The 14,047-nt window shown below is 35.4% G+C and overlaps 1 protein-coding gene across 2 annotated transcripts in view; it reads left to right on the forward strand.

Annotated features, from left to right (window-relative positions):
* Nucleotides 1-14,047, forward strand: part of TRPM7 (transient receptor potential cation channel subfamily M member 7) — a 123,810-nt gene that overhangs the window by 62,126 nt on the left and 47,637 nt on the right. The window contains exons 13-16 of one of the 2 annotated variants that reach the window (XM_058737744.1): nucleotides 6,627-6,680; nucleotides 11,393-11,533; nucleotides 11,915-12,049; nucleotides 13,485-13,765. In XM_058737744.1, the coding sequence (XP_058593727.1) occupies nucleotides 6,627-6,680; nucleotides 11,393-11,533; nucleotides 11,915-12,049; nucleotides 13,485-13,765 (611 nt within the window). The remainder of the gene's footprint in view (nucleotides 1-6,626; nucleotides 6,681-11,392; nucleotides 11,534-11,914; nucleotides 12,050-13,484; nucleotides 13,766-14,047) is intronic. The other variant, XM_058737745.1, reaches the window with a different exon arrangement.

Here is a 14,047-nt window from a genome sequence, read left to right on the forward strand (position 1 = left end):
ATTTTCAGGTCACAACTCTATGAAACTTGAAGTAAACCACGCAAAAAAATTTGGAAAGCCTTCAAATACATGGACATTAAAGAATATCCTACTAAAGAATGAAATTAAAGAAGAAATTTAAAAAAATACATGAAAACAAATGAAAATGAAAACCCAGTGGTCCAAAACCTTTGGGATGTAGCAAATGTAGTCCAAAAAGGGAAGTATAGTGCAATTCCGGCCTATCTCAAGACACAGGAAAGGCCCCAGATACATAACCTAACCTACGCCTAAAGGAGCTAGAAAAGGAACAGCAAATAAAGTCTAAAGCCAGCAGCAGCAGAATAAGGGAAATAATGAAGATTAGAGCAGAAATAAAAGATATAGAAACAAACACACAAAAAAATCAAAACCAAGAGCTGGTTCTTTGAAAGAATTAACAAAATTGATAAACCCTTAGCCAGACTTACCAAAAGAAAAGATAAAGGACCCAAATAGATAAAATCACAAGTGAAAGAGGAGAGATCACAATCAGCACCACAGAAATACAGTTATAAGAGAATATTATGAAAATGATATGCCTAGAAAGTTTGAACAGACCCATATCCAGCAAAGAAATTGAATCAGTAATCAAAAATCTCCCAACAAATGAGTCCTGGGCCAGATGACTTCCCAGGGGAATTCTACCAGACATTTAAAGAAGAGTTAACACCTATTCTTCTCAAACTGTTCTAAAAATAGAAATGGAAGGAAAACTTCCAAACTCATTGAAGCCAGCATTGCCTTAATTCAAAAATCAGATGAAGACCCCACTAAAAAGGAGAGTTACAAACAATACCCTGATGAACATGGATGCAAACATTCTCAACAAGATACTAGCAATTGTAAAAACAAAAAAAAAAGGTACTAGCGAATCAAATCCAACAGTACATGAAAAGAATTACTCACTGTGATCAAGTGGGATTTATTCCTGGGCTACAGGGGTAGTTCAGTGTTTGCAAATCAATCAATCTGATACATACCCCACATTAATAAAAGAGAGGGTAAGAGCCATATGAGCCTGTCAATAGATGCAGAAAAATCATCTGACAAAATATAGCATCCATTCTTGTTAAAAACTAAGTAGGTATAGATGGACTATCATAAAGGCTGTATATAAAAGACCCACAGCTAATACCGTCAAGTGGGGAAAACTGAGAGGTTTTCCTCTCTGGTCTGGAACAAGAGAGGGATGTCCATTCTCATCATTACTATTTAATATAGTACTGGAAATCGTAGTCTGAGCAATCAGACAACAAAAATAAAAGGCATCCATATTGGCAAGGAAGAAGTCAAACTTTCACTATTTATTTGCAGACGATGTTATACTCTATGTAGAAAACCCAAAGACTCCACCAAAAAATTGCTCTAGCAATTTGCTAGTTGCTCTAGCAAAAAATTGCTAGAACTAACACATGAATTCAGCATAGTTGCAGTATATAAAATCAATGGGCAGAAATCTGTTGCATTTCTATACACCAATAACAAAGCAGCAGGAAAAGAAATAAAGGAATTGATTCCATTTGCAATTGTACCCAAAACAATAAGATACTTAGGTATAAACCTAAGGAAGTAAAAGATGTATACTCTGAAAACTATAGAACACTTATGAAGGAAATTGAAGAGGACACAAAGAAATGGAAAAGCATTCCATGCTCATGGTTTGGAAAACAAACATTGTTAAAATGTCTATACTACCCAAAGCAGTCTTCATATTCAATGCTATCCCCATCAAAATACCACCAGCATTTTTCACAGAGCTACAACAATCCTAAAACGTGTAAGGAGCCACAAAAGACCCCAAATAGCCAAAGCAATACTGAAAAAGAAAAAAAACAAATCATGATTCCAGATTTCAAGCTTTATTACAAAGCTTTAGGCTGGATCCTGGGTGGCTTAGGCATTAAGCATCTGACTTTAGCTCAGGTCATCATTTCACGGTTCGTGAGTTTGAGTCCTGCATCGGGTGAGCTTGAGCCTTGCTTCTGGTGAGCACAAGCCCTGCCTCAGATAAAAAAAACATGAGCTCCGCTCCCGCCCCCACCCCACCGGCACCCTGTCTCTCTCTTCCCTTTGCTCACTTGCGCCATCTCTCTCTTTTTCTCAAAAACAAAAACAGAAACAAAAAAACAAAAAACTATAGTCATCAGGACAGTTTGGTACTGGCACAAAAACAGACACACAGATCAACAGAACAGGGTAGAAAACCCACAGATGGACTCCCCAACCATATAGTCAACTCATCTTTAACAAAGCAGAAAATAATAACCAATGGAAAAAAAAGAGTCTCTTCAACAAATGGTGTTGGGAAAACTGGATGGGGATAGGCAGAAAAATGAAACTGGACCACTTTCTTATACCATACACAGAAATAAATTCAAATTGATGGAAGACCTAAATGTGAGACAGGAACCTATCAAAATCCTAGAAGAGAACACAGGCAGCAACCTCTTTGACCTCGACTGGTGCAGCTTCTTAATAGACATGTTGCTGAAGGCAGAAGAAACAAAAGCACACATGAACTATTGGGACTTCATCAAGATAAAAATCTTCTGCACAGTGAAGGAAACTGTCAACAAAACTAAAAGATAGCCTATGGAATGGGCGAAGATATTTGCAAATGACATATCTGATAAAGGGTAGTATCCAAAATATTTAAAGAGCTTATCAAACTCAACACACGAAAGACAAATAATCCAGTGAAGAAATGGGCATAAGACATGAATAGACACTTTTCCGGAGAAGACATCCAGATGGCCAACCTACACCTGAAAAGATACTCAACATCACTCATCTTCAGGGAAATGCAAATCAAAACCAGGATGAGATACCACCTCACACCTGTCAAAATGGCTAAAATTACCACTCAGGAAACAACAGATGTTGGCAAGGATGGAAGAAACTAAAAATAAAATTACCCTACAATCCAGCAATTGCACTATTAGGTATTTACCCAAGTGATACAAACTACAGATTCAAAGGAGGTACATGCCTCTCAGTGTTTACAGCAGCATTATCAACAATAGCCAAACTATGAAGAGAGCCCAAATGCTCATCAACTGATGAATAGATAAGATGTGGTGTGTGTGTGTGTGTATATGTATATACACACACACACACACACACACACACACATATATAATGGTATATTACTCAGCCATCTAAAAGAGTGAAGTCTTGCCATTTGCAATGATGTGGATGGAGCTAGAATGTGTTAATGCTAAGCAAAATAAGTCAGAGAAAGACAAATACCATATGATTTCACTTATGTGTGGAATTTAAGAAACAAAACATGAATAAAAGGGAAGGGGAAGGGAAGAGAAGAGAGGGAACAAACCACAAGAGACTCTTAATGATAGAGAACAAACTATAGGTTGACAGAGGGAGGTGGGTGGGAGATGGGCTAGATGAGTGATGGGTACTAAGGAGGGCACTTGTGATGAATCACTGAATTCTCCTGAAACCAATTTTGCAAGGTATGCTAACTAACATTTAAGTAAAATTTAAATAAAAAACTTTTAATAGCTCCCAGTGTGTATAAAATAATACCCAAACTCTTTGCTTGATTTTCAAAGCTCTCCAGCTTTTGAAATTTTGTCATAGCTCTTTCACTTGGCCTTTTATTCCCACCCGTACCTTTCCATAAATGTTTGTTACGTTGTCTTCCTACTGTTCCTCAAAAACATAAACTTAACAAAAAAGCAGTTCTTGTTTACACACTGCAGTGTGTTTTTCTCTCAGCTACTCTCTACTTACTGGAATTTTATTCATTATTAAGAACATAGTTCAAATGCCATGCTGCTGCCTCCATGAAGCTCATTGAGGTAGTTAGTTGAGGACAATTGTATCTTCCCCTGTGGATTATAAATTTTTTTTTGAATAAGGATTATATCCTTATTTTTCCCCCATTTTTTATCTTTAATAATGTCTAGCACAGTTACATTGAACTTTGATGACCTTCTGTTTCTAGTGAACAAATATAAAAATTAAAAGGATTATTCATTGTGCTGAAGTAAGGTTTATCCTTGAAATATAAACCAGATATAAAACAATAAAAATAAAAATTGATCCCATTAGCAAGGCAAGTAATTTTTTTAATGTATAATTCAAATTTTTAAGATAAACTTTTCAGCATCAGTTACTGACAAAAATTTTTTTAACGTTAAGGGATTATATAATATGATAAAGTAGTGGCTCTCAAACTTTTGGGGTATCAGTGTCCTATTACATAAAAATTATTGGGGACTTAAAAGAGCTGTTCTTTTTTTTTTTTTTTTTTTTTAACGTTTTTATTTATTTTTGAGACAGAGAGAGACAGAGCATGAACGGGGGAGGGTCAGAGAGAGAGGGAGACACAGAATCTGAAACAGGCTCCAGGCTCTGAGCTGTCAGCACAGAGCCTGATGCGGGGCTCGAACTCACGGACCGCGAGATTATGACCCGAGCCGAAGTCAGCCGCTTAACTGACTGAGCCACCCAGGCGCCCCAAAAGAGCTGTTCTTAAAAGGGTTTGTTTATGTGTCTCGATACTTACCATATTACAGAATGTAAAACCAAGAAATTTTTAAAATATTAGTTTGTGTTTAGGTAACAATAATAATCTGTCACGTTAACACAAAAAACATTTTTCGAGAAAAAAAAGTGAAGAGAATAGAATACATATACTGTTTTACAATTCTCTTTAGTATCAGGCTTCATAGAAGACAACTGGATTCTTATATTTGCTTTTGAATTTAATCTTATGATATCATACATCAAGAAGCCTCTGGAAAACACTAATCACTGAAAGAGTGAGAATGAAAAAATGCAAATATCTTAACATGATTCTGAAAATATTTTTGATCTCATGGACCTTTTGAAAGAGTCTTGGGGGCCATCAGGGGAAACTGGACACACTTTGAAAACTGCTGTATTAAAATATATTTCCTTTATACTAAGAAATTAATATAATGAATAAACAGTAATGGATTAAGATAAAATAGAATTCTAAATATTGCATGTCTATGTGATTATATACTGTTAGAGAAAATATAATGAAACTTGCTAATACCTAAAAATATGAAATACTTTGTATTTATTTTTAAAAAATTAACATACAAGGAAGAATTGCCAGAGAAAACTTAGGTTCTGAGTGGATAGATTAAATAGTAAAAAGAGGGCACCTGAGTGGCTTAGTCAGTTCAGTGTCTGACTTTGGCTCAGGTCATGATCTCATGGTTATGAGTTCGAGCCCTGCATCAGGCTCTGCACTAACAGTGCGGAGCCTGTTTGGGATTCATTCTCTACCTCTCTCTCTCTTCCTCTTCCTCTCTCTCTCTCTCTCTCTCTCTCTCCCTCTCCCTCTCCCTCTCTCTCTGCCCCTCCCCTGTTGTCTCTCTCTTTCTAAATAAATAAATAAAATTTAAAATATATTGTAAAAAGAAAGAGCAAAGTAAGGCTAAATACACAATATACACAATATTAGTTACAGTCATCTTTAGATATTATACAGAATTTTGAAATGAAAATATTTTGGGGGGCACCTAATTGGCTCAGTCAGTTAAGCGTCTGACCCATGTATTCAGCTGAGGTCATGATCTCACAGTTCGTGGGTTTGAGCGCTACACAAACGTGACAGCACAGAGCTTGCTTGGGATTCTCTCCCTTCCCCCCTCTTTCTGCCCCTTCCTCACTCATGCTCTCTCTCTCTCAAAATAAATAAACATTTGAAAAATAATTAAAAGAGAAAGTATTTGTAAAGAAATAAGAGGTTTACCCACTGAGATTTGAAAATCTATTACCAAGTATATGTGGTCAAAATGTTTAAGTAGATTGAGTTGATTACTATAATAACCTCTTAAAAATTAATAACACAGTGATGGGAGGAAAATTTGATTTGATATTTCTTTTAAACAATAGATTTAAAATATTGAAAATAAGTGTCTTGATTTGTGATGCTGCCTAGAATTCACTGTAGTAGGTTTCAGATGGATCAGACCACTGTCTAAAAAGTTTAGGATACATTTTTGGTCCATTTACCTCAGCCTTGATGGGGGACATACACACTGGGTTTTTTTTCAAAATACAGGACACCATCAACATAAGATTACTGTAAAAATGACATTTGTGTTTAGTCTAATAGTATACGTAAGTGGAAGTAAGATAATAAGGTATTTATGGATGTAAGTATTCCGTTTTAACTTCCTTAGGTGGAAATTAAGATGACATATATAAATTTTTGAAGTTTATTATCCAAAATATTTAAAGTATTGATGCAACTTGATTTAGTGGCAGAAACAAGGTACATTTTAATAAGAAGAGTGTAAAGCTCCATTACCAATTAAAGAAATGTAGATTAAAGATATAATTGTGACACTTAAATGTTTTCATGATTATAAATTTGTGTTCTGCATAAGTAAAACAACAAATTACACATCTTAATGAAGGTAAATATGACAATACAAAATGATTATATCTTTTTCTTTGCTCCATTTTATGAACAGAATTTATTTAACTGAAAATATGATTTGGGCAAGAAGGTTGATAAAGTTCAGTAAGTAACAAAAAGAGAAGTTGTTAAATTATTTTAGAAGAAAGTAATAGTTCGCTCTGATTTTTTCTCCTTAAAGAAACAAGGTCCAACTAATCCAATGCTTTTTCATCTTGTTCGGGATGTCAAACAGGTAAGAGATTATTTTTGTTTTTGAAAATGCAATTTAAAAATTTGGTTACATTTCATCTGTTCCTAAAACACATTTAAGTAATGTCCATCTCAAAAATAGCAATAAAGTGACACTTTTTAGAACAAGGTAAAATAAGGGCTACATTTGTGGTAACAAAAGTAAAGAGAATAGTGTACCAGAAATCAACAAAAAGGAAAGTTAATTATATTCAGACCAAGTTTTGTGAGCTTCTAGTCATCTGAGATAGACTGTGATGAATTTCATAATGCTCATTGGTCCATAAAGGAAGATTATTGATAAAATGTATCTTCTTTGTCTGTGTTCAGAAGAAATGTGTTTCCTGGGCCTTAGAGGACTTTGAATAAAGACATTGAGGGAAACACTGGATGATGATCTTCATGGCAGAGTTTGCCAAAAGTGCTGAAATGTTTGCGTTCATGTGTGCATGGTTTCTCTTTTCATATTCAGTATTGGTCATGGTGGAATATGTAGCACTGTCATGTGGTTTAAAGCCATTCTGTGGGGACTAAACTGGATGTACTAATATTTCCCTTCTCTTCTATTGGGATTCTTTGTAAATTAATAGTTTTAGACATCTATTAAAAACTTTATAGTCATTTAAAATATTGGTGTCCAGGGGCGCCTGGGTGGCGCAGTCGATTAAGCGTCCGACTTCAGCCAGGTCACAATCTCGCGGTCTGTGAGTTTGAGCCCCGCGTCAGGCTCTGGGCTGATGGCTCGGAGCCTGGAGCCTGTTTCCAATTCTGTGTCTCCCTCTCTCTCTGCCCCTCCCCCGTTCATGCTCTGTCTCTCTCTGTCCCAAAAATAAATAAAAAACGTTGAAAAAAAATTTTTTTAAATAAAAAATAAAATAAAATAAAATAAAATAAAATAAAATAAAATAAAATAAAATAAAATATTGGTATCCAGTAGTTTTATTTTCCTAGGTGAAAAGGTATTCATTTAATTAACTGAAATATTTTTGTAGTTTCTGAACTAAAATGCTTTCTAGAATTCTTCAAACTTTTACTTGTTAGTATATGTAAGTGTACTATTAAATAACTGAAAAATTAAAATAGAAATGTCATTTTCTGTTTTGATTTTTTTTGTGTTTTGTCACTTATTTAATACTAAACTAGCTTCCCATGGGAAAAACTTAGACTTTATTATACTTAAAAATATTTTTTCTTTAATTCAATTTTTTCCAGGTGTTTTCCCTTATAACTTTATTAAAAAATTTTGCATGTCATAAAATTCATTCAGAGTGTTCATTGGATTTTAGTATATTCAGAGTTGTGCTACTGTGACTACAAATTTTTTTTTAAATTTTTTAAAAGTTTATTTATTTATTTTGAGAGAGGCAGCCCGAGCATGAGTGGGGAAGGGGTAGAGAGAGAGGGAGAGAATCACAAGCAGACTTTGTGCTGTCAGCACAGAGACCAGTGGGGGCTCGAACTCACAAACTGTGAGATCATGACCTGAGCTGAAACCAGGAGTCAGCTGCTTAACCAACTGAGCCACCCAGTCACTCCTACAGTCTAATTTTAGACTAACCCATTAGCAGTCCCTCTCCATTCCTGTTTCTTTCTCTACTCCTTATTCTACTTTCTCTACTCCTCTGCCCCTGCTCTTGGCAACTGTTAATCTAATTTCTGTATGTCTGGATTTGCCTATTCTGGACATTTCACATTGTTTTTTTGTTTTGTTGTTTAAATAATTAAAGCTTTTTTTTTTTTCTTCCTAGACGCTTGAGTGATGGGAGAGACCTTTAGTCCACGGGTTTCTAATGTTTATTTGAGAGACAGAGAGAGACAGAGCATGAGCTGGGGAGGGGCAGAGAGAGACAGATTCAGAGTCACAGAATGTGAAGCAGGTTCCAGGCTCTGAGCTGTCAGTATAGAGCTGGACGAGGGGCTCAAACTCATGAGCTGAGAGATCATGACCTGAGCTGAAGTTGGACGCTTAACCAACTGAGCTACCCAGGTGCCAGTCCAGCAGTTTCTAAAACACATTTGCGTTATGATTTACTTACGTGGGTTAGCAGAAAGAACTGTAGTTGTTAATTCTAGAAACAAATATGAGATTTAGTATACACTACCTTTAGCTTGGTGGCTATACTAAATAAGCCAAATTTTTTTATTTCTGTAAGTGAAAAATCCTAAAGGCAATAATTGACTATTTTCTTTTTTTTTTTTTTTTTTTAATTTTTTTTTCAACGTTTTTTATTTATTTTTGGGACAGAGAGAGACAGAGCATGAACGGGGAGGGGCAGAGAGAGAGGGAGACACAGAATCAGAAACAGGCTCCAGGCTCCGAGCCATCAGCCCAGAGCTTGACGCGGGGCTCGAACTCACAGACCGCGAGATCGTGACCTGGCTGAAGTCGGACGCTTAACCGACTGCGCCACCCAGGCGCCCCATAATTGACTATTTTCAATTCAAATTAATAACTTGAGTGTTATAAGTAGTATTTGTATAGTTTGAGAAACTGCTTATTGTTTTTTTAGATAACTCGCATTTCCTGTAACTTTATTTCCCATTTAAATGGGACCATATCCTAATGGCATTTGTGAAGTTTTTATGTTTTTAATGTTTTAATGTTTGTTTATTTATTTCGAGAGAGAGAGAGAGAGAGCAGAGCAGGAGAGAGAGGGAGAGAGAGAATCCCAAGCAGGCTCCATGTTCAGCATAGAGCCCTATGGGGGCTCAGTCTTGTGAACTGTGAGATATGACCTGAGCTGAAATTAAGAGTCAGACACTTAACCAACTGAGCTGGCTACCCAGGCACCCTTGTCAAATTTTTTATTTATTAATTTGAGTTTATTTATTTATTTTGAGAGAAAGAAAGTGCAGGTGGGGAAGGGGCAGAGAGAGAGGGGGAGAGAATACTCAGGGTCCATCCCACAACCCATGCAATCATGACCTGAGCTGATCACCCCTTTAGTTTTATTTTTTTTAATTCGACAGAGGTGCCTAGGTGGTTCAGTCGGTTAAGCATACCACTCTTGATTTCGGCTCAGGTCATGATCACATGGTTAGTGAGTTTGAGCCCTGCATTGGGCTCTGTGGTGACAGTATAGAGCCTGCTTGGGATTCTCTCTTTCTCTCTCAGCCCCTCTCCCACTTGCATGCTCTGTTTCTCTCAAAACTAAATAAATAAACATTAAAAAAAAAAAAGTCCAACTCTTGATTTCAGCTCAAGTCATAATTTCAGGTGGTGAGATCAGTCCCATTGTTGGGCTTGTGCTGGGCATGGAGTCTACTTCAGATTCTCTCTCTCTCTCTGTCTCTCTCTCTCTCTCTGCCCTTCCCTCATGCACTTGCATGCTCTCTCTTCACAAATAAAAATAAAAATATCGTATATGACATCCTTGCTCATAAAGTATATTTTGAGGTTGCTCAAGACAAAAACAAAAATCTTACACCTAAGATGAAAATACTTTTTATTCTTAAATCGGAGATTAAAGAATATAAGTATCTAGAAATGTAAAACTTCACAGATGAAACCAAATTATAAAAGGTATAAACATTTTTTTAATGTTTATTTTTGAGAGAGAGAGGGAGAATGAGTGGGGGAGGGGCAGAGAGAGAGGGAGACACAAAATCCAAAGCAGGCTTCAGACTCTGAGCTGTCAGCACGGAGCCTGATGTGGGGGTCAAACTCACAAACTGTGAGATCATGACTTGAGCCGAAGTCGGACACTTAACCGACTGAGCCACCCAGGTGCCCCACGGTATAAACGTTTTTTAAAGTACTAAGTTCATGAGGTGATAATTAAGAAAATTGAAAGAATGGTGATGGTAGAAGGGCAGAATTAGTTGATATATGTAAATCATCTTATGATTAAGCCCTTTTAAGATTATTTAATGAGATTAACCAAATATTTGATTCTGAACAGGCAGTGTTTCCAAACTCACAAATGGCTCCTGTTCCAGGAGTTTATTTGTAAATTGATATCCTAGGGAAATGAAGTCTTAGTTCTAAACAGTGTTACAAGTGGTAGTTTAAATCTTCAATGAGGCTATAAAAACTTGTGTAACCTATAATATAGCCAATATAATTTTGGCTAAAAAATACTTATAAGTACTTATGGGCTTATTTGGAAACATAAGTAGCAATTATAGCATTATTTTTGCAGGAAAATGCAATTTATGGTATGTGCCACAGTGAAAATGGAATACTTGGCTCTTAGAAGTTCCTTTGCCTCTATGTGTGAAGTATTAGAGCAGTGGAAAGATAAAGGATCTGCTGCTGCAAGCCATACTTCTGTCCTGAGCATACCTTATGACTTCAGAACTTCAGAATTATCTCTTCTTACAGAGGAAATGGAGGACCAAGTTACTCCCTTCTCCTGCAAAGATAGCTGCAACCAACCCCAGCTTCCTGTAACAAGTAAACATTTGTCATTTTGGAGAGTAGGTGTCTTTATAGGCATGAATGGAAATATTGAGAAATATCTTGTTTATTTAAAACTAATGTTTTTGGGGCGCTTTTGTGGCTCAGTCATTTGGGTGGCCGACTACAGCTCAGGTCATGATCTCGTGGTCTGTGAGTTCGAGCCCTGCATCGGGCTCCCTGCTGACAGCTCAGAGCCTGGAGCCTGCCTCCGATTCTGTGCGTCTCCGTCTCTCTCTGTCCCTTCCCTGCTTGCTCTCTCTCTCTCAAAAATAATAAACATAAAAAAAAAATTAAAACTAATGTTTTGTTTCCAGGGAAATCTTCCTCCAGGATATAAGATCACCCTAATTGATATAGGACTCGTTATTGAATATCTTATGGGAGGAACTTACAGATGCACCTACACTCGGAAACGTTTTCGATTAATTTATAATAGTCTTGGTGGAAATAATCGGGTATGTAATATTTTGGAGGGGTGGTTTATATGTGTACTTTATACCCTTTGTAAGTTAAAAATTCATACACTTTAAAAGTTTAAAACTACCAAATATAAGAACAGTGAAGTAACATCGTCTTAAAAATGGTTTTTTTCAACTAAGATACATAGAAATATTTTGTAATCGAAATCTAAAATCATTTTTGTATACATATACACACACATTTATGTATGTATGTGTATATGTATATATTTATACATTTATGTGTGTGTGTGTATATATACACATATACATGTGTGTGTGTGTGTGTGTATATATATATATTTGGATTGATTATTGAATTTTTATAGCATATTAGTATATTTAAGTCTGTAAAAACGAATAAGCTTACATTTTCAGAGGTCTGGCCGAAATACCTCCAGCAGTACTCCTCAGTTGCGCAAGAGTCATGAATCTTTTGGCAATAGGGCAGATAAAAAGGAAAAAATGAGACACAATCATTTCATTAAAACAGCACAACCCTATCGACCAAAGGTATGTTTGCATAAATACTACCCTTTCTGAATTTTGTTCTTTCTAATTTACTAGTATTTATGAAATAAAAAATTGCTTGTTTTAGTAAGAATCAACTTATGTTTGTAGATACATTTTTGATTATTTATTTTCCCATATACAAAAAGATATTCAGTATGAGTTAACAATTCTATTAAGTTTTTGTATTTAGCTGTGATAATAAAAATTTTTAAATATTTTGATAAATGCTAAACTGCCTCCTTTTATTCCACTTTAACTTGATTAACAACATGCAAGACAATGTGTCTTATCCAAACTTGTCTTTCATTAAAATTATGTTTTATCAGATATTGAAATATTTAGGCACTTTAATTTTGGAAAACTTTATTACAAAGACATTTTTTAATTATTTGTTCATTCAGGAATAGAATTTGTTGATTCATCACTTACTTATAACACCCAGTGCTCATCCCATCCAGTGTCCTCCTTAATGCCCCTTGCCCCTTTAGCCCTTTCCCTCGCCCAACATCCTGCCAGCAACCCTCAGTTTATTCTCTATATTTTAGGAGTCTCTTATGGTTTGTCTCCCTCTCTGTTTTTATCTTATTTTTGCTTCCCTTCCCTTATGTTCATCTGTTTTGTATCTTAAATTCCACCAATGAATGAAATCATATGACATGCCTTTCTCTGACTGACTTATTTAGCTTAGCATATTACCCTCATTCCAGCCACATTATTGCAAATGGCAAGATTTCATTCTTTTTCATCGCTAAGTAGTATTCCATTGAATATATATACACCATGTCTTCTTTATCCATTCATCAGTTGATGGACATTTGGACTTTTTCCGTACTTTTGGCTATTCTCAAAAGTGTTGCTGTATACATTGGGGTACATGTGCCCCTTTCAGATCAGCATTTTTGTATCCTTTAGATAAATACCTCATTCTGCAATTGCTGGGTGGTAGGATAGTTCTATTTTTAATTTTGTGAGGAACTTCCATACTGTTTTCAAGAGTGGCTGCACCAGTTTGCATTCCCACCAGCAGTGTAAAAGCTTACCCCTTTCTCTGCATCCTCGCCAATATCTGTTGTTGCCTGAGTTGTTAATTTTAACCATTCTGACAGGTGTGAGGTAATATCTCAGTGTGGTTTTGATATATATTTCCCTGATGATGAGTGATGTTGAGCATTTTTTTTTTTTTATATATATGTTAGCCATCTGGATGTCTTCTTTGGAAAAGTGTCTATTGATGCAAATACCTTTTTTTTTTTTTTTTGAAATAACATTTTGGTAAAATTTGAGCTATAATAAAATCAAGTATATAAAATTTATACTATTTTGATTTGTGCAGTTGTATGAAGTTGAACAGTACAAAGGAGATTTTATAAAATTCTGAGATTAACGTCATATGGCCTTATTATAATGAATCTTAGACATTTGTTTTCCCTTGAAGATTGATACAGCTGTGGAAGAAGGAAAGAAAAAAAGAGCCAAAGATGAAATCGTAGACATTGATGATCCGGAAACCAAGCGCTTTCCTTATCCACTTAATGAACTGTTAATTTGGGCTTGCCTTATGAAGAGGCAGGTCATGGCCCGTTTTTTATGGCAGCATGGTGAAGAATCAATGGCTAAAGCATTAGTTGCCTGTAAGATCTATCGTTCAATGGCATATGAAGCAAAGCAGAGTGATCTCGTAGATGATACTTCGGAAGAATTGAAACAGTATTCTAAGTAAGTTAGATTTTATCATTTCATTTAAAAAATACATCAAGATCATATTTAAATGGAGGTTATAGTGTCATGCACTATGTGGGTATATATGTATATATATATATATATATATATATATATATATATACATATATAATTGGTACAATTAAAATATATTATTTTTTTTTAATTCAGAAGGAAACATTGCTGCTTATGCATGTAAAAAGAGGTTTATTATATTGTTTAAATTCAAGAGTTAAATATTTTGGCAAGAAAGAAATCCATAAGTCATCTTATTAATTG

The sequence above is a fragment of the Neofelis nebulosa genome, chromosome 7, assembly GCF_028018385.1.
Source record: "Neofelis nebulosa isolate mNeoNeb1 chromosome 7, mNeoNeb1.pri, whole genome shotgun sequence".
NCBI classification, from domain to species: domain Eukaryota; kingdom Metazoa; phylum Chordata; class Mammalia; order Carnivora; family Felidae; genus Neofelis; species Neofelis nebulosa.